This window comes from Trypanosoma brucei, chromosome 10 (genome assembly GCF_000210295.1).
Source record: "Trypanosoma brucei gambiense DAL972 chromosome 10, complete sequence".
Classification (NCBI taxonomy): Eukaryota; Euglenozoa; class Kinetoplastea; order Trypanosomatida; family Trypanosomatidae; genus Trypanosoma; species Trypanosoma brucei.
Genome location: NC_026743.1, coordinates 3691129 through 3719112, shown reverse-complemented (window position 1 = coordinate 3719112; position 27984 = coordinate 3691129). Strand labels below are relative to the sequence as shown.

The following is a 27984-nucleotide window of genomic DNA, read 5'->3' as shown; positions in this document are numbered from 1 at the left end:
CTATTCAGTTATGCTGTGTGTCGGTTGTAGGGGAGGTCCCACTGCTGGCGTTGGGATTCCTCTGCAGCAAGTCTGTGAGAGTATCTCGCAAGCGGTCGTGACCCTTTTCAACCGTTCTGCCTAGTGCATCGCACATGGCGGAGACTTTGGTGTCTACTAACTTCTGCTGTTCAACGAACACTTCCGCAGTTTTTCTATCATTACGATCCGTCAGCGTGGAGAGCGCCTTCTCCATTGCACTCTGAAGGTTTTTTGGGAGGTCACGAAGAGTCTGCTCTGTGAGGGCGCGCTCCCTTGCGCTCTCCGAGGCATATTCCCTAAGAGCGACTGTTAACTGACTCTGCTGCTGGTCCTGTATATTCTTGAAACCCACTTGGAGCGATTGGTTGAATGTGTCCTGAAGATTCCTCTTCAAGTCTCCTAATGTTTCACGTATCTCAAAGCTTAGCTGTTGCTTTATTGGCACGGGATTAGCACAGTCTGCTATTCGGCCCTTCAGTGTTTCAACAGCCTTGCAGAGTTCGATGACGTCAGCTGCTGAACCGATGTTACCTGAGACGTTTGGAGCATTTGCCTTGCTCGCCATGCCAACAACTTCTTTGTGCATCGTGTCCAAAGTTTCCTGCGTGCCGCGCACCCGCTGCCGAATTTCACCTAGCCCCTTGGTAGTTTCAAGAAGCGCAAGTCTCTCCTCCTCAAGATTATCTATTAAATTTACAAGACGGTCTCGTGGCAAGCACTCTATAAGCTGCTTCACCGCTCCTGAGAGATCCCGTGTAGACTTTTCATGGCGTTGTGTGACCTCTTCCACGGCTGTTGATACGATGTCTCGTAAAACATTCTCAGATAAGGACGAATTCGTCCCCTCACCAGACGACAGGTTGGCCAGGGCACTAGGGGGCTCGTCATGTCTATGCTGCTTTTGGTGTGGTTCGTTCCTTGAAGCCTCGCAACTGCTTTTGCGTCCTTCTTGCGCGGTATTAAGGGCAAAGAGGATATTCTTCTCTGTGTAGCAAGCTGGTGCCACGATTATTGTAATTTCTGATATGGCGGGAATCTGACTACGTAAAGATTTCTGGTATTCCTCACAGAGGAGACGAGCATCTTCCCCAAAAAGGAACGGTGCACCAAGAAGTAGCAACAGGGGCACCTGACTCGTAGGAACCGCGCTTGAGTGTGGAGACGGTCCTCCACCATGCTTTTGACAGGCTTCCTCCAATATTTTACTGATTGTTATCAGAGGAGTGCGGTAGGCTCCTGCGCCCGTCAAACGGTAGTAAAGTGTGAACATTTCGCCGCCCTTGTAGACAGGGAGGTTCAGCATATCAGCCAGACACACAACATTCACATAACCGGAGAAAAGCTCCCGTTCAACTTGCTGCGACGGTTGAAAAACACCACCAACCGTAGGACAGAATGGTTTGCCCAAAGCCTCTTGCGCATCAATGTGTGCAAGTGCAGAAGCCATCTTCGGAGCAGGAGGATTCTTTTTCCCTTCTGCGTTGCCTACACCTGCAGCGGTCTCTGGCGAATCGGTCGCGCTTCCCTTCCCCCATATCAGAGCCCGCCGGTCTGCTTTTGTTTGTACTATCATGGTTTCGTTTTTCTTCCTCGATTCAGCTTCAGCCTTGGATACTTTCCCTGGCGAATGAGCGCGCTTTTTGAGCTTGCCTTTTGTTAACTTCTTTCGTCGGCTAATAAGCGAACTGCTTTCTGTCACACTCGGCACCGCAGCTGGCGCTTGAAGAAGCACACCTTTCCTTTTCTTCGTTTTACCCCGTTTCTTCTTTTCCGCCTGCTCTATAGTGGTGCCTCTCTCCGCTTTCTCATCGGCCTCATTAACCTGATCCTTCTCAGTTGTTGCAGGGTCGTTTTTTTTCAGTACTAACGTGATTCCCCTGTCAGTACGAAGTGCATGTGCAGCAGCTGCTGTGGTTTTGGCGTCGAGAACAATCGTAATCATGTCCTTAAGGTACTTACGCTTCGTCAGGACCATATTCAGCACAAATTGGTCAACGCTGGCATTGTCCCTATCCAGGGTTGTTTTCACAATCAAAATGAGGGGGTGTAAACGTCCCATGTCGTTATGTTTGTCCATAACCTTCTTTCCATACCCAGTCACTAATTTTACGATAGATAGCAGATCCACACTCTTCCCTTTAACGGTGTTGTCAATCATGATGAGGTTGACCTTAGGAGGAAGAGGTTTACGCAACACGGCGGCGATTCGGTACGTGCGAAATGATTTTTGCAACGTGGCAGAAACGTTAACATTTGGGGCCACAGCTTTCTTCAACAAGGCCGGTGTATGCCTCGTGATAAGGTATTGAGTGTAACGAATCATCCCAGGAGAAGTGATGCGCGGTGGAAACCAGTGACAGCGCAACAGAGAAAAAAAAAGAGTGGAGGAGTGTGCTAACACCGCTCTCGTCCTCCCTTTCTGTTTTTACCGTCCCGGACACCTAAAAGTGCAAGCGGAAGGGGGGGGGCGTAAACTTGATGGCACCTCCGTTGCTCGGTACACTTATTTTATATGTTCGTGAGGGAAACGCAGTAGTCTCTGATCCCTGAAAATGTTCTTTTGAACGCCTTTGTTATTCCTCACGTGGCCTACCTTAAACCAATACCCTTATCGTTTCTATACCGTGCCAAGGGCAACGGGTACCAGCAAATTTCAAAGGACAGGATAAAATAAAAGGGAGTGAATCCCTGCAGGTGATCGAGTCACGAGAACGTACGCAGGTGCAGCCACGTCCCCTAAATGTGAAATACTGATTAAAATAATTCTTTCCCCTTCTTTGTTATTTCTTGACTTTTTCCCTAGTTACTAGTACCCTGCCTTGTCAACTGATTCTCTCCTTTCCTCCGCGCTTTTATGCACTAGTCAACCCCCAAAAAAGTCAGAGAATTAAAAAAAAAAAAAGAGCAATTAATCGTATTTGAGATCAGACTCCATCCAGCTCAGTCAAAGCCGAATAAGACAGAAACCTTATGTGTGTATGGGAGAAAAGCGATCGCTTCACTCACAGCGTTAACTTAAGAGAAAGTATGCGGACCACCGGCAGGAATTGAAACAGCGTCCATATTAGTGGATCGATAAAAAGCGACGTAGAATGAAACATTCATAGCCCCACATACCGCGCGGTATTGATGAGCCTCGTTAGCTGAGAGAGTCCTCTCACTTCTCATTCCACGAGCAATGTCACAGCGAAAGGCACGCGATGTATTTTTGGCCCTTCCTCCCATGCAATTTGTTACTTACCATAGGTTTTTGCCATCCGCGGCTACGCTCATTATATGTCACGGGCGATGTTCACTTGTTCATATGGTCCAGAATCGACAAATTGCACGTAATCGTCTCGGTGCTGATCCGGGTACTCCACATCCCACAATGTCAAGCCATACGCCGGTGCTGTTGGGAAGCGCTCCCGCTTGAACCGATGCCGTGACGGCTCAAAGCCGCTTTGCAGGGCCTGCTGGAGTTCCAGATCATTCCACAGACCGTGTCCAGCTGCCTTCAGCACACTTACCATATTTCGAATTTGATGACGGAGGAAAGAGCGGCCTACAAACCAAATAAGCACCTCATCATCCTGCCGCACCACATCAAGCCTGTCGACTGTCCGTACCGTCGGTAGATTGGTTGCAACACGGTAATATTCTTTTCCATGAGCACCTGGCTGCACAACTCGCTGGCCGTACTCGTTAAAAGTTGGAAGCGCTGCGGCTCGATCAAGGTTACTGGGGCCTTTTTCCATCGTCACCTTCGGCGCTTTGCCGCGCGTCACTCGGTGCGATTCCCCTGTAGCTTTTGGTTGGAAGTTTTCTTCCGTTACTGCCCCTGTAGAAAAACCACCAGGGCTCATGGCTGCCCGCCGCAGCGCATTTGCCATCTTGGGGTCAGCAAAGTAGCCGAAGTCCTTTGTGCCCTCAAGGGCTTTAGCAAATCGCTTCATCCGGTCCACATCGAGGTGGCGATCTACATGCCACTGGAGCCCAGCGTCGAATAAGGGCGGTGCGACACGATTCAGAATGCGGTAAACATAGACACGCCTCAAGCCACTGTGGCGTGCGTGAAAATCTTGGTTCTTGCATCGACGATAACTCAAAATGGCTAGGGGTTGTTGGCGTTTTTCCATCCACATAGTGGCCCGCTGAATCACTGTTCGTGGCTGCAGCTCAATGTGACTGGGTACATCGACGTGACAGCAGAGACGTCGCACAGACACCCCGACCTCAGGTATGACACCGGCCACAACACGGACCGTATTTACATCGAGCGCCACGGCAAGTGCTTCCTCCAACACTGTTCGCGCATGATATCTGCTACCCATCGTCTCCCCTCGAGAGGCCCCAGCAGCGTTTCCGATGGTTCCTGGCTCCGCTACCGGCACCCGCGTGATTGAGCCATCTAAACCGACCTCACGTCTGAAAAGCTGGCGTGTCGTGCTCTTCCACCATCCATCAAAATCATTTCCCTGGTATTGCACATCCACTCGGTAGCGCGTTAATCCGGGAGGAATGATTTGCTGTCCCGGTACGTACAGTTCGTTAGTAGTAGTGGTAGCGACACTGCCACTCGCGGACTGCTGTGCAGGTGGAAAATACAAAAAAGCATCGTCTAACAACTCTTGCTCCACAGCCTCCACTGCAGTGATGGACGACGGCTCCGCATCACCTGAAATGGGCTGCAGACCCTCAAATTCATCTTCATTCGGCGGCGTCGAGATGGCGGCAGTTGTAGTTTGGGCCCCAATGGTCCTACCAGGCTTCTGATATAGTGCCTTTCGCTGCGCGTCGTCGCGGAAGAGTTGAGTTATGGCATCGTGGGCCTTGCGCTGCTGGTTGGAGATTTGTCCTTCTGCTCCACTAGTGATGTTAAACGGATGGGGACCTGTGGGCGGCACTCCTCCTACGCGTTCTATCGGTTTGTCCTCCCCCTTGTGCCCATCCTTCGAGTTTCCACCAAATGGGCGACGCTGAGTAGTGACGATCAGGTGAAACGGTAGGAACGATACCGAGAGCCTCCGCATATGTGTTAGTTGCGAGGTAACAAACATCTACTAAGGTCGTTTTGTGTGCGTGTATATATCTGCGGATCTCACCCGGCTGTTATTGCTTGGGCGAAAATTATTATGGCCCACCGTTGGTTGCGACCGGGCCGGAAGAATGCCAGCAAACAAATGCGGTAGAAAAATTAAGCAAGCAAGTAGGGAAGTGCAAAAGATTCATAAGAAGTGAAACCGCAAATACGTACAAGTGTACTCATGCGTGCACGGTTCCACATGCTCATTTGTTGCGAACAGGGCCGGAGATACATCCATTTCACGGTCGCCTACGCAAATAAGCAAAAAAAAAAGTGTACTCACCGTCCCCCAGATGGGAAACGAATCGACTCAACCAAAAAAAAACAACAACAACGAAACAGAGACCACTGCGCGACGATATAGGCTGTAGCGTCTTGACAACAGGTCAAATATAGTAAGCAAGGAATGGTAAAAGAGGGGAGGCGGAGGCTACAAGGGTGTTGACAGCCGTTATACTGACCACCCCATGCATTGCTTTTAGCAATGTCGGCAACACCTTACAGCGATACGGGTAAATAAAATAACAAAAACAGCTAGGATAGCTTTCAGTCGAGCACTCCACCACTAGTCAGCGGGCATAAGCGTGAAACATCGAAGTCCCCCAGTGCAAATCGAGCTTATTTACCAAAACTCGCTAATCCCTTCGCATACATTCACTTGCCATTGTCTCTTTCCCTCTTTCTTTCCCTCCTAATGTGTTGCATCACCTCTCCTCCCCGCCTCCCCCCACAACCACCCACAACATTTGCCTGTACCCCCGCTGCTTCCGCCAGCACGCGGCGCGTCCACGATTTAGTTAAAGCTCAACACCGCTACAAACCACAGTCGATCCACCTTACCCCAAGTGTTATAAGACCCAGTGGAGGACACAACCCCCTGCCTATTGGTTTTTTTTCCTTTCCACATAGAGCATGCAGCACACCACTGGCTTCATATGACCAACGAAGCTGGTGGAATGTGGTCTGTCACTGAGGAGAGAGGTCCACATACGTAACGTTTGATCGCTGCTAGCTGTGAAGAGAAACCTCCCGCAATCACTGAAGGCACAGTCCCAGACCCACCGCGTGTGTCCTGTCAGGGGTTTTAGTTCCTTGAACTCAACCCCATCGCCAATGTTAACTTGTGTACTTCCCTCTGCAACCAGCTGTGGAAAGTTTGACATGGCCAAGTGGAACGCATCATGCCTCTCTGTTGGGGCGTCAGCAGGACTTGTCATTTTTTTCACCGTTTCCATCGTTGCCAAGGGTTGAGATTCATTCACGGTAGGGTCATTAGCTACCGCAGCCACCGGCTTTACACCATCTTCTACGCTTCCAGTTGATCCATCATGAGTAAACGACGTTGACGGTGCCGCTGTAGGAGTGAGGGCGGCACCCTCATCTGCCTTAGGTTGAAGAAGTGAGGACGAACTTGCTGCGGTTGCACCACCAGCTCCGGCCCCATTGTTATCCCCCGCTGCAGCCACCTGGTTTGTGGGATCAGAACCTGCCGCCGTGTTTTTCTCGGTGAGGCCAGACAATCTCACCGCACTTGTCAGCGAGGATACTCCTGCGCTGTGGGAGTCACTTTCACACCCAGAAGCGTGCTTGGTCGTCACGTCACAGCACTGAAGTATCGGAGGGATGACGAATCTCCCAACGGTGTAGTCCCCACAACATGTCACCAAGATATCTATATTGGGTGAGATGGCCACCTTAAGGATATATTTGTGGTGCGCCTGAAACGAGTGAAAAACCTTCAAAAAAAATTGTTGCTGAATGGATGAGGAATTGACCGATGATGAGGTCAAGAGGCCCGGTGCGCTGAACTTCTTGGTCACGTCCATTCCCGGGGCTGAATTTCCCGTGTCTGAGGCGTCGACTGCATCAGAAAATGTCACACCATCGTTAGCAAGTGGTGACTCACTAGCGTTAGCAGCCACGTCACCCCCACTTCCTTCGTTTCCATGTGTTTTAAGCACAGACAAGGGCCCGCAACTAGGGCGCAGGGTGTTTGCGGAATTAATGGAACGTGAACTAGAGTCATTCGTGGCGATTGCGGGAGCGCTGTCGGCGACCGTCCCCTCCGCTACCGGTCGCTGCACTTGCGGGCTTGTTTCTTCCTCTTCTCCAGGCACCTCTTCATTCGCCAACCTTCCAGCTGCGTGTGCCTCGGAGGCATGTGTGCCGGTAAGGTTCTGCGCGCACCTTCCAAAACACATAAAATGAAGCTTCCCAGCACTTGTTGCTGCCACAGCCCAACGCGCCAGCGGTTCCACGGCTATACTTCTAATGGCTGTGTAATCCCCATTGAAGGCAATCTCTTGCATTGGCTTACTAGCAAAGAGACCACCTCTGCTAGTGCTGTCTCCGTGTTGCGCAGCTGCCGCAACGATACTTGGTATGTGCCACACCGAGACGCGACCGATCTGGGAACCGGTGAACAAGGTGTGACGATCCGGGGAGACGGCACTGCATGTGATGGCCGCACCCGCGCTAATATCGAGCAGAAGGTTTAGTGTTGTGGGTGAGTTTGCGTTAAAAAACCGAATGTGCCCGTCCTCCGAAGTGGCGAAAAGAACAGTCAACACTCCAGCAGAGCCCGTGGTCGGTGTCGGGTCTAATGTGGCGGTTGCAGCAAGGTCTGCAGAAGTGCAAAACAAGCTACTCATGGAAGCTTCCGCAGAGTTTAAGTGCATTTCCTCGTCACGCTGCGGGTAGAGTGGGAACGTCCCCAGGCTCGTTACGTTCATTGCGTATTGATTTTCATAAACGGAGAAAATTGGGGGTGGTTGTGTTCCACTATTTCCCCCAGCTGATCCAGCTTCAACTCCAATATCATACACGCGAACGGCACCAAATCCTCCAACGGCGAGGTGTGTGGTGTTTGGAATCGTCAACATCGCATTGACCTGTGATCCCTGAAAGGGAAAACTGCGGACTGTTCGGCCCGTTGATCCGTCCCAAAAGCGTATTTCTTTGTCATAAGAAGCGGATACAATAAATGTAGAACTCATTTGGTTTGGTACTCACGATGCGTTTCCCCTCCTTCCCTCCCTCCTGTTACTTTTCGTTTAAAGAAAAAAAAAAGGAAACGGAATAAATGAAAAACAAAACAGAATAAAGTTCGTATTCCGTTGAAGGTTTTCTCCTCCCCTTCCTCCTCTTTACTTCACTTGTTCCACAGCCTTTTTCCTGAAGCGAAGGAAAGGAGAAGGAAAGTAAGATGTAAATGGAGATGCGTATGTACAAGTGCACAGAAAGAGAAGATACAAATGAAGCCGAATATTGATAACAACTGTCGAAAAAAAATGTTGAGGAGAACAGTGAAAGGGAGTCTACATTTTTGTAACGAGTACTTGGGTAGACAAAACATATTTCAAAGAAAAATTAAAAAAAAAATATACTTATATTCATTTATATATTTTATATATGTGTATGAGTGTATGGTGTTCTTCCTTCAACATGTATACATCTGGATTGGTTCCCCTTTTGTTTTTTGGGGTGTATGGTGGGGGTTTGTTCGTACACGTAAAGTGTGTTGTTGATGAAACGCAAGATGGGTCAGTGATAAAACAAAACAGGGAACATAAGGAAAAGCACCAAAAAGAAATGGTAGAATTAAATAATCACAAACTTTCTCTCTCCCCCCCCAACACACCTCTTCTTCCTTCTTGTTTCCCCTCCCTCTCATAAACGGCACTTTCATTTGGTACCTTTACTTTTTTTTTTAAAAAAAAAAAGTATTTTATGTTGTGACTCATTTGAAACTGCTACACACACACACACACACACACACACACACACACACACACACACACAGGCTCCTCCACGCACATGAAAAGGAATAAAACTCACCAACAACAGCAATGATGGCAACCACAATAATTAAGAATGGTAATCATGAATGGGTGAGTGTGTAGCGGTGTGTTACTGAAGGAGGGAAGGGGGGGAGGAAAATGAACTTACTGGAAGCAAAAATGAGAAAAAACGCACACACACACACACAAAAAAAAAACCAACAACAACAATGAAGCGCGACCACTACAAGAGGAGAAGAAAAAAGGGAGGGAGCAAAAAGTAAGAAAAAAAAGAAAGAAAGAAAGAAAGCGCAGTGCAAAAAAGTAAATGAATTGCGTGATTGGCTGCGAGGAAAAAGCAAAATGGAGGGAAGAGAAAATTTCGTTTCTGCTTTATATTGTTTCAGAAGCTATCCGTGTGATTCAAGTGAATGCACAATGGAGATAATTTGATAAACCCTGAACAAAACGACAAAATTGAACAACACAAGAAAACGGTCAAACGAGTGAGTCACTCACATGAAAAAAACAAATACAGATTGGCCCTTGTCACGCAATTCGAGTGGACAAGATCTGTAGTTTCTTGTTTTCTTTTCTTTTTTTCCTTTTCTTTTTTTAAAGAAAAAAAGATCTTCTCGGTCATTGGAGAAGAAACGATAGAAGCAAAACTAATGACTGAAAATCGACCATCTGCCCCAACTAAAGACAAAACAAAAGAGCAGTGGGGAAACACCACACCTGTAACATTAACATTAACAGTAACAAAAACAACAATAGTAATAATAAAGATTAGGGATAGACAAAAGTGGAAAAGGGTGGAGGGGAGAAGAAAATAATAATAATAATAATATATAATATATATATATATATAATCACTAACAAACACATTCACACTCAAACGCACACACACAAAAAAAGAGAAGAAATGCAAGAAGGGGATACAAAGGGATGGGAGCAACAACAGAGGTAAAACCACAGATTGTGCTCGAACCGCAAGAAAAAAAAACCCTATGAAGCAAAGAAAGAAAAATAAAAAGAAATAGAAAGAAAATAAAGAAAAACTCCTCACATTTCCCCCCCCCCCCACACACAAACACACAAACACACACGTAAAGATAGCGTATGGCAACAAACATGACGCAAGGTAATGAAATTATATACATTCCTTATGTCTCCGTAAGCATACGTACAAAAAGTTGGCTTCATATGTACTCTCACTTCCTTTCCTATATTGAGTGCACCCACATTTCTTTTCCGTTTTCTCTCTCTTTTTTTTTTTTAAAAAAATCCGTGTCTCCACGTTTATGCAAGAAAGACAAGAAAAAAGGGGGGGGGGGGGAAAACCCTCCCGCCCCCCAAACAAAAGACAAAAAAACAACAACCACTCGACCGTAAGGGCCTCCGAAGCGCCATTTTGGTGTTTTACCATCTTTTCAGCTTCTCAACTTCTCTTTTCTTCCATCCCACCTTCCTTCCCAACCTCCCAATCAACAAACCACTCAAACTCAAATATATATATATATATGCTTCCTTTTCTCTTTTCGTTCTTATGCACACACTTTTTTCTTTTTTTTTCTTTTCACACACTACGTTCTCCTCTAACGCACCCAAGGAAAAAAAAAACAGCAGAAGTAAAAAACAAAAAGGAACCGCTATATTTTTACTTCACATACCCCTTCTTCTAGGCTGTGAGGTGTGGGCCAGAAAAATGACAAAAATAGTGGTGATAAAGGAAGAAAAAATGAAAACAAAACAAATAAAACAATGAAAATACGTAAAGGAAAAAAAAAAACAACACAACACAACACAAAACAGAACAGAACTGAGCAAGCGAGGTGAAAACGGTGGAATGAAAAGCTAAAGACAGATGTCCACAAGGAGCGTGAAGGTGTACATTTATTTTATTTATTCGAATATACTCAAACATGTTTATATATAATTTGTGCGAGTAGTGACGTACAAACGTAGGCATACACACTTATTTTTTTTCATCTTCCCTTTATTCACTTGATAATACATAGAGGAGGAAAACTCGGATGGGAGAAACATAATAGCAATCGAGAATAATAATAATAATAATTGGAGCATCTGTCAAACAACAACAGAAAAAAAGAAAGGAGACCGGAACGATAAAACTAAAAAAAACAAGAAAAAAAGGGTAAAAAAGAAAGTAGAAGGGGAAGGGGGGGAAGGAAATGAGGGCGGGAAACCATCAATGAATAAAACAACCAAAGAAACGACACGAAGGAATGACCCTCTTTTTCTTCTTTTTTTCTTTTTTTTTTGTTACGGTTTGAGGCATAACCGCCACTCTTGAAGCCAATCGGACAATACCCCAACCGCTTGCTGCACCTGGTCGTGGGCCATATGCACTGTTCGCTCAATGACGACATGTTTCAGTACATTTAGTTGTGCCCATCGCATTTCCCATGTACTATTGATACACAAAAGGGACTGTTCCTCCTCTTTAAGGACATGGAAGCGGCGGCGATTGTCCTCAAGAATGGGTTTATAATTCCCTCCAAGTCGGGCGCGAAGGCAGACAAGATAACAGGCATTGCAAATGCGGACCCACGGGACATACCGCACCTTCAGGCCACCCCGCCCACGATAATCCCGTCGTCCGTTGTTTGGCAGGCATATACAATTGGGCAGACTGTTGTTGTTACTGCTACTCCCCTGATATTGCCAGGTGTCACTAATAGTTTCGTTAGGTTGAAGTGAGTTGGGAGTGCTTCCAGGTCTTTTTTCCCGTGTGTTCTCAGAACCAGTAGGCTCACATGTACCGAATAGCCATGCGTCGTCCGTGGCATTTCCCGTAGTGCGCTGGGATGAAGACGAACCATGGGAAGGCCCCACGTCCGAACTTGTGACTGCACTAGTGCGCACCTGCACATACATATCTCGCCCAACCTGTGAACAGCAGTCGTTACACAGCAACACCCCACAACGCCGGCAGTGATGCCGCCGCACAGTGAATGAGAAAACTTTGCCACAGCGCGGGCAACTGTCAGTTGAATCGTCGCTCTGCCAGTAGTGAATGCCTTTGCTGAGGCGACACGCTGTTAGGGCGTCTATCTTCCCCTCTACTCGACCCAAAGCCCTCTGCAACTCATATTCCTCTCTACGAAACTTCAACCGTCTCTGCGCGTCATCTCCATTGAAGACGTATTCCACTTGTCCTGTTCTGTCCATGGGTACTGGTATGTAAAAACCTTCTAACGGCGCCGTGTCTAGCTTATTACAATCGACACTGTCACACACCGTCATGTTATCAGCGCGGCTGTGTACCCCGTCTCCACTGGAGTCGGTATCCGCACTGTTTTCGCTAACCATACTTTCTGCTTCACCAGAAAAAAACTCACCCTCTTGGACTAGTCCCTTGTAGCACTCCTGTGTCATGCAGTCCAACATTGTTAGTCTTTCGGTGAAATGAGGTTCATCCTCGTCACTCTCTACATTATCAACTTGATCGCACACGAGGGAGGCTCCCTCCCGGACGCTACCTGTTACTTCCTTTGATACTGTTGTCGAACAGCCCGCCATTACTCCCCGAGTTACAGTAGTTTCTCCCCTTCTACTGTCCTGGGGGAGAACTTGGTCTTGGTCTTGGTCTTGTTCTTGTTCTCGTTCTTCCGCTTCATTGTGTTGGGTATCAAGGTTAGTGGAAACTACACTTGAGGAGGTCAGATACGTACTATTTCCATACGGCGCATCTATCTGTTCAGCTGCGGTTACCGCTAGCGACACCATTCGCTTGTTTACCTTTCCCTCATACTTTCTACAAAGCTGCTGCCTCCGGCTTTGCTCAGTGGCACGCAACATCCCGAGTCGCTGCAGTATTCGCGCCCGCTCCTCTTTTAGCGGAAGCATGGCCGAGTCCACGGTCCCCTGATACGTAAGACAGCCTCCGTCCTCCAGATGGTCCAACACAATGAATGGGGATGGGGACCTGTCAACGTCGTCGAATACGGTACTAATAAAGTCGTCTGAGGTGTTAACTGTGCTACTGTCAATGCGTACAGCAACTACTTTATTTTCAATGCGGTTTATTTCCTGCGAAGTTTCCCGCTCCAATGCGTTGGAGAGCTGAGGGGGTTCTCGGTCCGCATACGTGCCCTCGGTTTGTGGAGCGGAGCATTTCGAGACGCCGGGGGCCACGTCTTCAAAAATATCAAATTCGCCCCCTTCACTGTTGTCATTATCCATCTGATCCGGTGAGTCACCTTCCTTTTCACTTGCTCTACCGCCTTCACCATCCGTCGAGAGCCTTGCAAAGCTTGAAGCCGCCACATCCCCGTTGCATTCCGTACATTCCGTAAGGGCCTGCGCGGGAAACTGAAAATTATCCGTTGAGTTCAGTGCAGAGACCTCAGAACCCTCCTGCAACGCTCTCGAGGGGTCCATTTCTCGGAGGAGGTCCTGGAAGGCTGCGAACTGCCCACTCCTGATGACCTCACCCCTTTCCAGTGCCTATCTAGTTTTATCTTTTTTTTTTCTTTTGTCTACTGGTGTGTTTATTATTGTTGTTGTTGCTGTTGATTTATTTTATTTTTTATTTTTTCGTAGAGAGTCGGCCACCCTTTCGTTCACCTCGTTTTTGGTTCGATTTTCTCTCTTTCTTCCTCCTTCAACGTATAGGTGAAATAGTGAATAAATATATACCTCTCTTTAACACTGTTCTTTTTGTTGCTACTTTCCCCCTCCACTTTGCTCTTTTTTCTTTTAAATGTTTTAGTTTTTGCTGTCGTTCGTCGATGGATTGACTTGTTTTTTTCCTTCCTCTATAAAACACAGGCACAGAAAAACTATTACTCGCGGCGGGGATGTGAATAAACAGATAAATAAATATATATATATATATATGAACAACAATATAAGTATATGTGCTATACGTTATGTGGATTTCCTAACCACAGTCAAATGCTATATTTACGGGGTACGGAGTGCCAACTACGGGTAAAATTTATGTTTTTACATGTTCACATAAGGAAAGAGAGAAGAGAGGAGACTGGCGTGTTGCGGAATGGCACAAATAAGCGAGGAAACACAGACATTTGTGCTCTATCGTTCTGAAATATCACCACCATTCAACGGAATGGGAAGTGAGTAAAATATTCGATAGAAAGGACACTAACACCAAATAATGATCTGCATCAGTGAATCAACTAATAAACCAACACACAATGGATATTACGCGCAGTGAAGGCGCAAAAAAAAAGGCGGTAACTATGGTCTTGTCTATACACACACACACACAATCTTTTTTTTTTTTGTTCGGAGCATTCCTAAACCAACTTTGGGATCGGATGAGGAAGTAAGACATTGAAACACTGGTTATGAACAACGATGTGACAGCAATAATGATAACGAAAACAACTGAATGGAAACAAATAAACAAAATAGTAAAACAAAAAAAACAGCTCAAGGTCGGTGAATTTCCCTTCACTCCCAGATCAAAGGAGTACTGTTGACCCTTGTTTCCTTTTTCCTTTCACTCGTCGGAAAGAGGTTCTTTAACTTCTTTTCAGAGCTCCCCCACAGGGGGTTAAAAACACCACCACCACCACCAAAATATACTCGTGTCATTGTGGAAGCGGGAAGAAAACCAACAAATACACACACACACACACACACACACACACACATATATATATATATATATATATATATATATGTATTAAAAAAGAGAACTATGAATTCACTAAAACGCCCTACTCCCTCCCCTCTCTGTAGTTGCCACAGGGATGTTGATGGGAAGTAAAAACAGAGCCAAACAATAGTGACCACTACAGCCGAGCCAATAGCGGTGCTGTACAACAGACACGCGGGCATCAATGCACATGGGGCTTCACAACAAGGTATCCACCCCCGTAAATATTCTTTTCTTATATATTGCATGGACTATTTCGTTTCTCTCCTCCCATTTGTATTTCTTTTCTCTTCACTACACGCCACCACAAGGTGGCGCCCCTCCCCGCGATGCGTATTTGCACACATCATAATGCCAACCCTTACAGTGTGCCTTCACCGTTACCCAACAGCTTCCCACGGGCTCGCATTGCCCTTTCGTACAATTCCCTTCGAGTAATCGGCAGCTCGCCGGAATGACGTCGTGTCGCTGCCGCGAGGAGCTTTTGCACGTGTGCCCGCGTGCGTGGCCCGCTTTTAGTCACATCCAACATGAGAACCTGCCAGATTGTTGTCGCAGATGGGGGCACCTCCTGAAATCCGTGGGATCCGAATGCCATCTCAGGAGGGCAGATAATTTCCCATTTGTCACCTTTGCACATCAATGGCAGAATGGCATTCAGACATGGAATGTGGGCCCCCACTGATCGTATCTCAGGCTTCCCTGGTGGAACATATGTACTCACAAAGCGCACGCCACTCGAAAGAAATGCGACAAGGTGAAAAATGAGTGGCCCATCGGTTCCAGCGCATTGCATTGTCTGAGTCAGGTTACGCCACTCCATGGCTGCCTCACTTGTGGCATTTTTCAAATCACCGCGCCACCGGTTGTCACTGCTTACTTCCGGAAAAGATACTTTTGACACAACGCGTGGCGGCGTGGACTCCTTAATAGGAAAGGTTTGATTCATTACGCGGAAATAAATACGTCCATCACCGTGCTGCGTAAAACTGGCATCATTTGACGCCTTTGTGATGATTGCATCACCTTCGCGAGACCAACGCTCAGACAAATATTGGAGGAAATTTTGTTCCGCCTTATCATTATCCTCCGGAGTTATATAGAGGTTGTGAAACCGCCCACTGATCACGTACAGCAACAAGAAAACCCCGACGCTACACCACAAGAGCAGAGATAAATCTTCTGTTGAGGCCGCGGAGTCGTCACTTGAGGGAGTTGGCTTCTGAAAATTCCCTCCACGTGTTATTATCCCCCCCGCCGCTACGGGTGCTGCGATACCTTCAGCTGTGCAGGTGCCAAACTTGTGTCTCTGCCGCGGTGGAGCGCCGATGCTTCCTACGGAGGAATTATTGCTATTGTTCATTGCAACCTACACCCTTACAAACAACCCGTCCAAAAAAAAAAAAGCAGTGAGAGGGGAAGGATGCTGAAAGTAAGCGCACAAACAAAAAAGTGATGGAATGATTCGTAAATAGTATGACGCACTTTTTTCTCTCCTTAGAAACTTTTTCATTCGGTGACAAGAGATAAGATAGGCACTTGGTATCGTCTCCATTATTGGTACCTGCAACTTGGATGATCACGGTTGTTTTGGTTGTTATTGCCCTTGCCATTTTCTGTCGTTGTCTCTGCTTTAACATCGGTAGAATACAACCCCCTACTTTACAGGAGTAGGAGGGTGGCAAACACGATTGATATGCAAAAAACAGCAGTAGAGATGATGCCTTCCGGGCGGTGCCGCCTTGATTTTGCTCCCTTTCCCCCATACATATGTGAAAATTGTTCCAACGGGAACAAACACTATTAACACACATTAACTCCCTAACAACAACTCTGATCCCCCGGTGAACACTACCAGCAAGCGCGTTTATGCACCCCCGCACAGTATCATACACGGCAAATTCTTTTACCTTCCCCCTTCCTCTCAATAATCAACCAATTACAAGTCTCCCTTCCCCGCATAACCCTTGAGAACTTCCTCCACCTCCTTTTCAGTGCGACCGTTGCCGCCGCCTTCAATGGAAATCAACTCCATGTCAAACACCAGTGCGGAGTGGGGTGGGATCTTTGGGCCTGCACCTCTCGCACCGTAACCGTGTTCAGGTGGGATGAAAACTTTCCAGCGGTCGCCGGGTCGCATCAGTTGGAGGACCTCCTGCCAACCAACAATCACTTGACCCAGCTTAAGTTTGAAGGGGTGTCCGCGATCTCGTGAGCTGTCAAACACAGTTCCATCCTTCAGTGTTCCTGTGTAGTGAACGGTGCATTCATCATCAACAGCAGCCGACCGTCCACCACCGCCGCGGTTGAGCACGTGAACAACGACGCCTGAGGGGAGCGTCATGGCACCGGGTTCTTCAGCCATCTTAAGGAGGAACGACCGCGCAACTCGTTTGCGGTATCTATCTATGCGCTCCTGCGGCGTCAGTTTGTTTGGGTCATCTTCTGATGTTGCGACCCGCACGACCGAAAGGACTGCCAACATAAAGGCGGCGAGGCCAAGTGGCCGAAAACACTCAACACCATACATAGTCGTTTGATTGATAGAAGAATTCAAACCCTCCGTCTATTTCACCCACTTCCTTTGGACTTGAATATGTCAAACAAGTGAATTCATTGTGATGATGGGGATTATGTTGACACGTTCACGACCAGGTGTCTTTTCTAGGGGAGGAGTTGAATAGCAAGTGCCAAGCAGGGATCTAGTGCATCATATAAGTAGCTCCGTGAATGCAAGGGCAAGAGAACAAACAAATGACATTGCACAACCGACCGATTTCATTTGTAGGGGTGTTACGCTGGTGGTTGCTGTACCTTGGAAGTTTTTTACATTGACGTTTGTCCCAGCTTCTCATCAACACAGGTGTTTTTTTCGCAACTATAATATTTGTTTCCGACGGCTATGTCGTCCACCGCTGCATAAAACACACGCTCTTCGAAGGTATCTACGGTGCGCCAGATCAGAAACGCACAATCACCGATCAGGAAGTAGATGAAGTACTGGCTGTCATGACCAACATATGAACCGAAGGAGCGTCCTACAACACAGTGGAAACGTGATCCGTATTTGCTATTGAGTTCGCGCGTGATGAACTGTGCCATCGCGGTCTGCTCATTCAGCCCCATGACGTGTAGTGCATGCGCGGCACAGTCAATGCAGTCTTGCTGCAATTCTCGAGACATTGCCGAGTCCTTTACTATAGCGGTGGTGCCCGCCATGTCTATTGTGGTAATTATCACTCCCTTGTCTACCTATCTAAAGGTTTGTCGACCTCGCTTTAAGCCCCCGCAACCCGCAGTGGAGAGCCAAAAAATAGACCTAAAATCGTAAAAATAATACCGGTAATAGACAGACGACACAAGGACCGCAGGAGAACTACCACAGCTAAAACAAGATTTCCAAAGAAAGTCAGAAAAGTGCCCCTATCTACTTTTTGTTCTTTCCTAGAAGATGCTTACAGTGGGAGTTGCGCAGGGAGGAAGTAGAGGGGAGAGATCACATTAAGTGCCTGTGGTGCAAGAACTCCAGTACTCAGGATGACCCGTGACTACTTGTGCGTGTATGCCGCACCGCTCCACACAATGGGAGGGGCATCTATGCAAATTTGTATATCAAGACACTTTTACTGCTGTCATTCCCCCCCCCTTTCCCCTCCTGTTTGCTGCGCCCCATATCCTCCTCGCCTCTTTCACGCGGTGGAAGTTACTTCAAAATGTATTACACGATATGAGACAAAGGCTCAAAGACGAAATGAGTCCAGGAATAAGCAAGGAATGCACTGGAAAGGGAGGAGGGAGTAGAAAGTATAACAAATACCTATGGGGATCAAAAATCTATATTTCACGAGAAGTTGCGGCCCCGAAGAACTTCACCTGGCTGGCAATAAAATCTCCCAAGGTGTCTACCTTCAGCCAAACACTTTTCGCGCGAAACGGAATTCGAAACACTAACGGGGACTTTTTTGTAACTACTCCTTTCTCTCCATTAGACATCCCTTCTCGCACTGGATCAAGTTGAGTCGCCTCTGCGAAATCATCCAACAGAGTAGAGGGACAGCCGTCCTCTCCGGTGGCACTCATTTGCACGGTCGCGGTGGTGGGTGAAGAAGTGTCTAATTGATACTGCCTCACACGAAAATACGTGGGTATGACCTCACCACACAAAATGTGAGGAATACGGTCCTCAGTTCGCTTCGGCCACATGTACGACTCCGCCAACTTCTCCATACGAGAGCCCTCGCCTATACTCTCGTCGTCAAGGCCCAGACTAGTCCATTCAAAGTCCTTTCTGGTAAATGGAACACCATCGTCCCGTCGCGAACCGTTTCCCCGAAAGACGATTTTGGTATGGCGCTTTACAACCGTTTCCGACGCGGTTGTGTCCCCTGTTTCGCGTGATGCAGTTGATGCACCAGCAGTTTTACGTGGAGCCCCATCGTTCTCCATGCTTTCAACTATATTGGCATTCATATCACTCCCGGTAAATTCCGGCATAGTTTTCGCCGCCTCCAGCGCTGCAAATATTTCTTCCTGTTTCAATTTATCTTCTTTTCCTTCCTGGAGGAGGCGCTTCAGCTCCCATTTCCCGATGGTCTTCCCCTCGGGACCACAAACTTCCATGTGGCTGCGAAGAAATTTCCTCCTTTCATTGCGCCGTTCCCTGCGGCTCTCAGTGTTGAGGAGTAAGCCAATACGGGCAAAATCGGCAGCGCCAGCTCGCATGACGTCTGTTGGGATGGACAAAATGTTACCCAATCCTCTTGAGACCAATCGGTGCACATGATTACGAAACCCCCCTCCAGTACCAGTGCCTACCTTCCCATCTTCAACGCTAGTATCTAAAACCTGAACCAACGCGCTAGAATCTGACTCTTCCACTTCATTGGGCTCATCACCCGTAATGTACGCGCCTCTTCCAACACACAAGGTTCCGACATCATCCTTTTCGATTCCAATCTTCGCATCATTCACTTCAGACGGGACGCCATCCGCACCGTTTTTGTCGTCCGACTCCTTTGCGTCCACAGGAGGGTCAACATCTCGAGAGTGACTTCCTCTCGCCGCGGCATCGCCTTGATGTTGATTGGTGAATTTGCGCCGCTGAGTGAGCTGCCTCTCCAGTAAGTCGAGTTTGCTCTTTAGCCTAGGAATCAGTGTCAGGGAAAGGACAGCGGCTGTGTCAAGCTCCAAAAAGGCAAGGGGATACACCCGCTGAAGTTCTTCTTCGTGCTCCCTCTGCAATTTCGCTTCCTCGTTTTCAAACTGCTCTAAAACGAGTGCGAAGTCTTTCCCCTTGCCATGTTTCGCCAAACTTCCATGCGCCCTGTTAAAGTGCTCGCGGTCCACACCACATTGCTTTTCAAATACTGCACGGGAAGCGAAGGTCTCGCGTTCGTGGCGTTCCACAGAGTCATTATAAATCGACTGAAAATGCTCGATGGCACGGTTGAAAAGCTTCTGCGTTGTGATTTCACGTGGACGTTTACCACGAAAACACCCCGACTGCCGAGCATACCTTCCATTCATCTCACACACACTTGCGAGTTACCGTCCCTCCGCAGGTGGTATGTGATGTTTCAAACGTATCCTGCTGACGTAGATCGTTAAATCTGAGATGCGGCGTGCCACGTACTTATATATATTTATACGTATATATGAATGCGAAGGTGCACACCAAAAATATAGTTGCGTGTACGCACGCGCGCTAACGTTTTAACCCTGATGTCTACACCCGCGTATCAATGGGCGTGCTGTAGACAGCTTGGAAAATCAGAAAAAAAAAGCGGCTGGGGCTGAACGTGAGGGTACATTAGAAGAAGATGTAATTTGATGGTATGTAGCCGCTGATAAGTATCCCCACGGTTTGGCCGAGAAGAGGCGTCAATGAAGAACCCACATGCGCACACAGCCACACGCACATGCACATACTTACCTTTTGCATGCGTACGGAAGAAGGAACGGAGCCCACGGTGTACTGACATTCTTTTCCAATCACCTTTGCATTGCCAACGTACAAAACCAGAGGGATGCTCACGTGCCGCTTTTAAAGGGTGATACTGGTTTAGAAGAGCTGTGAAACCAGCAAACAAACAAGTACAAATAAACAACACTCCCACCCCCACAAGCTGATATCGGGAGTGTAGGAAGGGGGAATGAAAACATGGCGTCACTTCAACGACAGAAAAGAAAACAGGTCATTATTCATCCAAGTAAGGGTAAGCAAAGGTATTCCTGATCAGCCAACTACAGTACAACATCAAAGGTGAAGGTTGGGGAAATTCCCGAAATACATGATAGAGTGTGGCTCACGCAAGACAAAATATATACAAACAAACTACAAGGGAAAAAGGTGGATGCTTTACGGTTCTATCCCGTCACCACTCCGCCCTCCCTCCCGTGAAGACCTCCGCATCCTCTTTCGCTCACTGATCATTGCCTCCAGTTCCTTGATTCCATTGGTGACCATTGGCTTCAATGTACTGTCAATGAAAGAGAGCTTGGCCTTATATTTGCTTGTCCGAAAACGAAGTTCTGCGAGCTCTTCCTGCAGCTTTCGGCGCTGCTCTCGTTCTCTCCTCAGTTCCTCCTGCAACTCTGCTATTTGCATACATGCATCATCATGTATCACTTGCTGCTTGTGGGTCCGCCGTTGATGCAGCGCCGTTGTAAGCTTGCTAGCCTGCAGTAATAACGATGATTCACGCTGCTCCATAGACGAAACAGAGAAGGGCAAGTTCCTTGATAGTTCTCCAGTACCCATCCGCTCCTCCTGCTCTTCCTCCGCGAATGGAGATGTACGGTCAAGCCACCCTTCAGGGGTGATACGCCCGCACAATGCCTGAAGCACATCCAGAAACCTTCTATACGCATCGTCTTTTCGAGTGTGTCGATGTGCAAGACACTTCCAACAAAGGCTTTGTTCAAATGTGGTCTTTCCAGCCACACGATAGCTCTCAGATTTGCCAAGGGTTCCCGGTTGCTGCGCTGGGTTGGATGCTAGCGTGTCAAAAAGGTGTTTTGGAAGGTGGACGCCCGTGTGGTTGCTGGCGTGGGCACTTCCCTCGTCACGTGTCAGATCACGGCTTTCCGCAACATATACGGGATCTGCATCTTCTGATAATCCAGAAAGGAAGAGCCGGTACCCTAAAAGAAGAAGTTGCACCTCCATTTTATTGATAATTTTCTCAACACGCTGTTCTGTCGATGTGGCGGCTGTTGTCGTCGACTTATCAACATTTTTTTTTCGCAGCAGCAGCTTCTCTGGCATACCGAGCGACTTCCTGTCTTCTTCCACGCGTCCTTCCTTCCATAAGGGCACTTCCCGTTGCGGTTCAGGTGAAGAGGAGGTGCGTGGTGGTGCGACCACATGGTGTCTAACGTAATGATCTATCGAATCATGGGTTTCCACCTCCGCTTCAATGAGGTCCCAATATGCGTGTGCCAACTCGTCGGTCCTTTTCATTGCACTCGCGGGTCCCTTGCAGTGTTCGTGAGATCCCTTCGCCCACCCCACCAGCCCACCGGAGATGTTCAGCCCCTCGCTGGCACTCACTTGCGAGCGCGGCAGTTGAGCAACGTTACCGCAGGGACGTTTTTTTTCTTCCTCCTCTTCCGTATGTCCTTCCTCAAGCAACGCGGCGCGAGCTGCACTGCAATTATACGTCGAGGATTCACCGGGCATATGTCTCGCGTGTGGTGTAAGGGGACTGTGTGCGTTGCCCGGCGTGCAGAACCGAGTACACCCTCGGCTCAGACCTGAGAGCTGGTTTCCCTTTGATGCAGCTTCTTCCACAACTCTCGAGTGTGCACTCATGTTCTTGTCTACGTCGAATAAGAATCCATGCGAAGAACAGTCCTTATCACTTTGGTCATGGTTTACATGGGGAAAGTTATATGTTTGATACCCATCATACCCTCCAAAGACTGTGCGCTTGTGGAGACGATGCATTCCCGTTGCGGTGTGGGTTGTCTGCGGAGGCTCACTACTGGGGGAACCCAGCTCCACGTGATTCTCACAGCAATGTTTGCTCTTGCTGCAGATCCTATCACTGGAAGCGCCCGCATCACCGGGGGACGGGGCGAAATCGGTAGGACGCTCTCCTAACTCTCTGCACACAGGTTTCGTGGTATCATTAGGCTGAGGGATCGGAGCGGACCGTCTTTCCGGACTTTGCCGCATGCCGTGTTCACAAGAAAAAACGTTTTCCCGTTCCACCTTTTTTTTCTGGAAATATTGTCTGACTTCACTGATTGATCCAGAATTCTCAAAGCTCTTTCTTTCGCAGGGAGTGGCGCCCTGAGACTTTCCACCGGCTGTCGCACGATGAACGAAGAAAAGAGCTTGACGCACTTGGGGGCGGTGATCCAGTCCCGAATTGACACAGCACACAACAATGCTTTTCCCAAGACTTGCGTCAACGCAGTCAACGGCAATGCTGGAGCCACATGACCCAAATAATGACGAGTTACAACTACTACAATGGGAAGATACCCCTGGTGAGTGCCGTTCGGCACCGCCGATGCACCCAGCACAATTGCCCGTCCCCACCCTCTTCGCCTCTGGGTTGTGGAGGTCCGAAGAATAGAGACCCTTTCCCACGTGACAAATGTAATGTGCAGTGGTATAGAAAAGATGACTTAGTAGCGGCGAAGCACACAACGACACCGAGGTCACCTCTGAGTGCGGGCGCTGTACCTCACCACCAAACCGATCAGCGGATACCGACCCAACACGACCTGGTTCCCGGCCATGTACCGCCCCAGCGCTTGCAGGATCTTCCCCCTCCTCCACCTTTTTACGCCAACCTCCACATGCTTGGAGGACCCGTGCCAGTGAACGAGATTCTTCAGCATCACGCCTACCGCGAGCTGCCGCTACACTGTCTGGGAGAAGGATGATGTTGATCCGTGCTTCCTCTACAGAACCTTCTCTGCGCCTCTCCCGATGGCAGTGCTTATGTCCCCAGAGTGTAGCTCCATCCGCGGTTAATTCAACCGCGCCATGTGAGTGCCTGGAAATAAAGAAAGTAAGCACAAGTGTGCTTCGTAACGTATGGTCCTCCCTTTCCGCAAAGGTGCACAATGACCGTGGAGCCTCAGCCTGCTTAATAGCGCAAAGTATGCGCTGCGAAACGTTTTCTCCGTTACTAAGTCCCTCGCGCTTCGGCGGTACCCACAACCTTCCTTGCGTTTGGCTCTGCCTCGTGCGATGAGGGCCGCTATACCCCTGCCTTACATCGTCGATATTCAGCACATCCCGCACACCCCATCGATGGTGCAAATCAACTAACGAGAATGAAACACTACAGCGATCACCACAACAGAAAGGGGAGGCAAAATCAACGTACTGCACTAAGGTTTGTCCGGTAGCCTTTGCTAGATGAATGAACAGACTTCGGCGATCCGTAGTCGACTGACTTCCGTAGACGAACACAGAGCGTGTCAAAGAGTAGAGCTCGTTTGAACAAACCCTGCACCACGGTCTTCCTTTTTCTGAAACTCACGCGGGGTTACTGCTACGGGGGCATCCTGAGTGGCTCTTACGGATATCTTCTTCCTTCGCTGCCGAGTTTGCACACCCCCACCGGTAACAGAGGAAACAGCGCCACAATTCCTGGAGGAGTGGAGCCAGCTGCTTAGCGAAAATGCTACTGTGGTGGGGGCTGATGGAAATGTGGCCGAAACAAAACTGCACCTCATCCCCCTCGTCGTCGGTGTCGTCCACAGGGCCTCTGGAAAGGGGTTCCCGCTCTGACGGGTGCACGACTGGGATGAGGGAAACCTCACCTGTGTTTTCATTCGCCACAATGCACCTGTTGGGGCATCTCTGGTCGTGGCGTGCTTGTCCACGTGGAAGTGTTACATGCAGTGCAGTCAGCATTCAATGAAACCGAAGGGTAGCCATGCGATGACGATACAACCTACTCACTAGTTAACTACAAAAGAGGGTATCGGAACGAATCCGAATTGATTAATTTTCTTTCCTTCCAGAGCTTTTACGACGTCGACCTCCCCGACCGATTGAACTTAGCTCACGTTTCACCGGAACACGTTGACCGGGTGACAGTGCACGCGCACCGTAAGATCAGGTGGCACTTCGCTGCAGAAAAGGCGAGAAACGGTTAAAAAGTGAAAACAACGGGTCAGTAGGTGGTTTGCACTCCTTGTCGATTGCGATGTATATAACAGCAAGCATAGGGCAAGTAAAAAGACCAAACAAGGACACACACTGGAGCAGAAAACGTAGCACAAGAGACAACAGATGAACCGGCTAATTCATGCGAATTGAAGCACTAGCCCCCACAGTCACTGTGTTTTCAAAAAAAAAATTGGCCCTACAGACACCGGGCGAGAGAGCAAACAGATCAACGGACTCGGCGCATACTAGCAGTAGCAGAGTCACCAGTTACGGCAAAGGGGAAAACACGATACACATGTGCCCATTACTGCACAAACTTAGCACGAATTACTGAAACAACGGCACATAGAGAAGTAGCGTCGACAAGCTAATTAGCACTATTGTCGTTGCTGTCCTTCTTAAAGTTAGAAAGAAACTTCATTGAAGACGCCGCTTCCGCCAGACGCTCACCAAATCCCTTTTCCAGTTGTGTCTTTTTAGCCGCGCTGGTCCGTGGCGGGTTTGGGGAGGCGCTCCGTTGCGCATTTCGGCCAACGACGTTGGTAAGATTACCAAAAATCTTCGACCCTTTACCGGAATTCGGTTGTTCACTTGTATTAATCGTGGCAGCACGGGCCACCTCGCGCTGACCGTCACGTCTCGTTACCTCCACAACCCCTCGTTTGGAAAGGGCAGCAATCCATGCCGGTATGTCCTCCCGCCGTCGTCCTTTCATTTCCACAAGGCGCACGAAGTTTTGAATGGATCTGTCCTCAGGTAACATAGCTTCATAGTACACATCAACGAATGCGTCCATGGTGGGGTCCACCTGTAATACATTCAGCGTGCGATTGAAGCGGTCAAACTCCCGCCGGACAAGTTTCAAATACCCGGAAACCTTTGACGGCTCGAAGCGCTCGGGATCATTATAGTTGGGGAGCTGAACGAACGTACGCTCCAGCGCTGACGAGTCAACCCGCATGAGACCTACAGCGGTGCCACTCAACAGGCACTTTGATCGGTAATATATTTCGGTATACAAAGGTACCACAGTAGCGGCTAATTTGTCGAGGAGAAACCGGAGGTTTGTTTGTGGGAGCAGTACCGCGCAAACTTCCATCATGTCGTGTAGGCTGGCAGTCATGGACCGTATATGAGGAGACTCATCGTGAACATCCAGGTGATCTTCGATGTTATTAGAGAGGCGCTCATTTCCATATTGTATGATGAGGGGAGTCATATTGGCTTCTATTCCCTTAACAATGGAAACTATGGCTTTGCTGTACAAAGCGGAGAATGTCTCCGACACTTGTTCGAAGCCCATCACCCGAGCCGGAACCTCGCCTCGGGTACAAACTTCGTCACCAAGACCTTTGCTGGTAGATTGACACAACTCCATTGTATTTGCAATAATACACGCGTGTCTTACATCCTGTCGAGTACAGGCAGGGTTGGGGATGAGTGACCCGACAGATTCTGCAAAGTGCAGGAGGTACTTCCGCCAAACCGCGGCCATATCCAGTAACACATCCTGCTGAGAGATACGCAACGCACGCTTCAGACTCTCCCTTATGAATAGGAAAAGGTCTGCCGAGAGGGGGATCGTCAGACCTACAGAACTGCCGGACTCCTCGCCCCATCCGTACACAGGCTCATTCTTTGCGGTGCTGCCCTCATTGTCACCCCCACCACCCTTCACGCTTTTTTCTGGCTCTATAAGAATGGGCTGAGATAATGCTTCACCCATGAGCTTGTCTTCGTTGTCTACAAAGAGCTTCATGTGATCCTTGAAGGATGACAGAATGATGCCATTATATCTGTACTGAGGCAATGCCTCTTTCCCGGGGAAGTCCCCTGTCCAAGCCATCATATGGGTTAGGTCACGCTCCACATCAATAGTTTTCTGCAGTACATAGGTGAGCACCACCACATCGACGTTTCCACTTGCTTCGCTCAGAAGCTGATCCAGGTCTGCCTTAGTGCGGAGGCAGAAGGTTAAGCACAACTCTTGTGGCACACACCAGCGAAGCGGAAACGCATTACGGAAAAGAGATTCATTCTGCTCAAGAAGCGTACGAATGTAAACATACCGTCGCTCGGTGCGTTCCAATTGAGCACTTTCTGTTCCCGGTTGAAACCGCTGTGTGTACGACTCCAGCATGGTGGAAATGAAACTTTCACGGATAGCCCGAATGCTGTTGTTGCCCAGGAGGTCAATAACTGCGCTCGCCTCCGACAACTGTTTCTCGTCGAGCGACTCGACGTTAAGGCTTCCAAAAACCTTATAGCGAATACAGTAGTCGAGTTTCTCACATAGCACTGCCTGTTTATCGAAGAGTTGCTTAACTTTTGGTATATTCTTCAAAGAACTAAACGTGACTGAGTGTTTCTGCACCTCTGCCAACGCATCTCGGCACTGAATGAACTTACCACGCTCAAAGGCCGTGGAGAGGGTCTGCAGTTGCAGCATCCAAAGCTGCAGCGAGCGCAGCAAGTTGATGCCCGCTGTTAGGTTCGTTTTGGCTGTATCAAGTTGACGAATTTGATGACACAATTCATGTACGGTGTCCTCGCTCTTCGCTGCTTTCAACTTGATGTCTGAAACGCGTTCATAGAGTGCGGCAACAGCGGCCTTTGCGTTGCGAAGATCCTTATCGGCAGTCACTGCGTTCGCTGCCTGTGCCTCCACCGACCTCACCAATGAACACTCTGTTTCCCTCAATCGAGCTTCGCTGCTCTCGACAAATGCCGGAAGCTCCGACAAACTCGCCGCATCAGGGAAGGCCTTATTGATATAATTAACAGGATCGAAGTCGGACCTATCAAAAGTGTCGGCGGAGGGGAAAGATTCCGCAAGCGCCCTCTCCACCACTTCGCTGAACCTCACAGACTGCATCGGTAGTACCCGGTATGTCGTTGTGTCTTCGCGTCCTCTGTCGTTGGCGGGAGGTGTCGAAACTTTCCCCTAACACGTCAATTTAAAATCTGCAGCGGATACAACTTGAGACGCTTACCGAATTATGTTCCACGAAACGTGTGAATGAGCGCAACAGCGATCCCGCTTTTCTTTTTCTTTTTTACCGTTGTGTTGTGCCACAATGTGGGGTGCGAGTCCCCTGTTCGAATAGAGAAAAGATGAAGAGATGGGAAGAAATTGTTGCCTTCACATACGAGTGCGTGCGCATGTATGTGACTTTATACACTTCTACAATTGTGGAATACAAAAATGAGCATACACGCCTCAATCGAACATAGTTCCCCATAAATGGGTGAATAGGCGAGAATAAGCCGTTTAACCTTCTTTCACAAATTTCATTCATATCCGCCGCTCGTCACACACACACATACA

The 27984-nt window shown here is 48.4% G+C and overlaps 12 protein-coding genes across 12 annotated transcripts; 2 read left to right on the top strand and 10 right to left on the bottom strand.

The window, feature by feature from the left end:
- Positions 1–4: 4 nt before the first annotated feature.
- TbgDal_X19100 (hypothetical protein, conserved) lies at positions 5–2344 on the bottom strand (the record flags this gene model as incomplete). Its single annotated transcript, XM_011780768.1, has 1 exon — positions 5–2344. One exon carries the CDS (start codon positions 2342–2344, stop codon positions 5–7), a length of 2340 nt encoding a protein of 779 aa, XP_011779070.1.
- Positions 2345–3293: 949 nt separating this feature from the next.
- Positions 3294–5060, bottom strand: TbgDal_X19090 (tRNA pseudouridine synthase A-like protein,putative; the record flags this gene model as incomplete). The annotated part of the gene is made up of 1 exon (XM_011780767.1): positions 3294–5060. The coding sequence occupies one exon, from the start codon at positions 5058–5060 to the stop codon at positions 3294–3296; it is 1767 nt and encodes a 588-aa protein (XP_011779069.1).
- Positions 5061–5967: 907 nt separating this feature from the next.
- Positions 5968–8082, bottom strand: TbgDal_X19080 (hypothetical protein, conserved; the record flags this gene model as incomplete). Its single annotated transcript, XM_011780766.1, has 1 exon — positions 5968–8082. The coding sequence occupies one exon, from the start codon at positions 8080–8082 to the stop codon at positions 5968–5970; it is 2115 nt and encodes a 704-aa protein (XP_011779068.1).
- A 1214-nt stretch (positions 8083–9296) lies between these two features.
- On the top strand, positions 9297–9701 carry TbgDal_X19070 (hypothetical protein, unlikely; the record flags this gene model as incomplete). Its single annotated transcript, XM_011780765.1, has 1 exon — positions 9297–9701. The coding sequence occupies one exon, from the start codon at positions 9297–9299 to the stop codon at positions 9699–9701; it is 405 nt and encodes a 134-aa protein (XP_011779067.1).
- Positions 9702–10169: 468 nt separating this feature from the next.
- TbgDal_X19060 (hypothetical protein, unlikely) lies at positions 10170–10550 on the top strand (the record flags this gene model as incomplete). Its single annotated transcript, XM_011780764.1, has 1 exon — positions 10170–10550. One exon carries the CDS (start codon positions 10170–10172, stop codon positions 10548–10550), a length of 381 nt encoding a protein of 126 aa, XP_011779066.1.
- A 601-nt stretch (positions 10551–11151) lies between these two features.
- Positions 11152–13272, bottom strand: TbgDal_X19050 (zinc finger protein, putative; the record flags this gene model as incomplete). Its single annotated transcript, XM_011780763.1, has 1 exon — positions 11152–13272. One exon carries the CDS (start codon positions 13270–13272, stop codon positions 11152–11154), a length of 2121 nt encoding a protein of 706 aa, XP_011779065.1.
- A 1038-nt stretch (positions 13273–14310) lies between these two features.
- Positions 14311–14766, bottom strand: TbgDal_X19040 (hypothetical protein, unlikely; the record flags this gene model as incomplete). Its single annotated transcript, XM_011780762.1, has 1 exon — positions 14311–14766. The coding sequence occupies one exon, from the start codon at positions 14764–14766 to the stop codon at positions 14311–14313; it is 456 nt and encodes a 151-aa protein (XP_011779064.1).
- A 113-nt stretch (positions 14767–14879) lies between these two features.
- Positions 14880–15881, bottom strand: TbgDal_X19030 (FKBP-type peptidyl-prolyl cis-trans isomerase,putative; the record flags this gene model as incomplete). Its single annotated transcript, XM_011780761.1, has 1 exon — positions 14880–15881. One exon carries the CDS (start codon positions 15879–15881, stop codon positions 14880–14882), a length of 1002 nt encoding a protein of 333 aa, XP_011779063.1.
- A 576-nt stretch (positions 15882–16457) lies between these two features.
- TbgDal_X19020 (FKBP-type peptidyl-prolyl cis-trans isomerase,putative) lies at positions 16458–17048 on the bottom strand (the record flags this gene model as incomplete). The annotated part of the gene is made up of 1 exon (XM_011780760.1): positions 16458–17048. One exon carries the CDS (start codon positions 17046–17048, stop codon positions 16458–16460), a length of 591 nt encoding a protein of 196 aa, XP_011779062.1.
- A 296-nt stretch (positions 17049–17344) lies between these two features.
- TbgDal_X19010 (dynein light chain, putative) lies at positions 17345–17737 on the bottom strand (the record flags this gene model as incomplete). The annotated part of the gene is made up of 1 exon (XM_011780759.1): positions 17345–17737. The coding sequence occupies one exon, from the start codon at positions 17735–17737 to the stop codon at positions 17345–17347; it is 393 nt and encodes a 130-aa protein (XP_011779061.1).
- A 615-nt stretch (positions 17738–18352) lies between these two features.
- TbgDal_X19000 (hypothetical protein, conserved) lies at positions 18353–20044 on the bottom strand (the record flags this gene model as incomplete). Its single annotated transcript, XM_011780758.1, has 1 exon — positions 18353–20044. One exon carries the CDS (start codon positions 20042–20044, stop codon positions 18353–18355), a length of 1692 nt encoding a protein of 563 aa, XP_011779060.1.
- Positions 20045–25023: 4979 nt separating this feature from the next.
- TbgDal_X18980 (hypothetical protein, conserved) lies at positions 25024–27531 on the bottom strand (the record flags this gene model as incomplete). The annotated part of the gene is made up of 1 exon (XM_011780757.1): positions 25024–27531. The coding sequence occupies one exon, from the start codon at positions 27529–27531 to the stop codon at positions 25024–25026; it is 2508 nt and encodes an 835-aa protein (XP_011779059.1).
- Between the last annotated feature and the right edge of the window lie 453 nt (positions 27532–27984).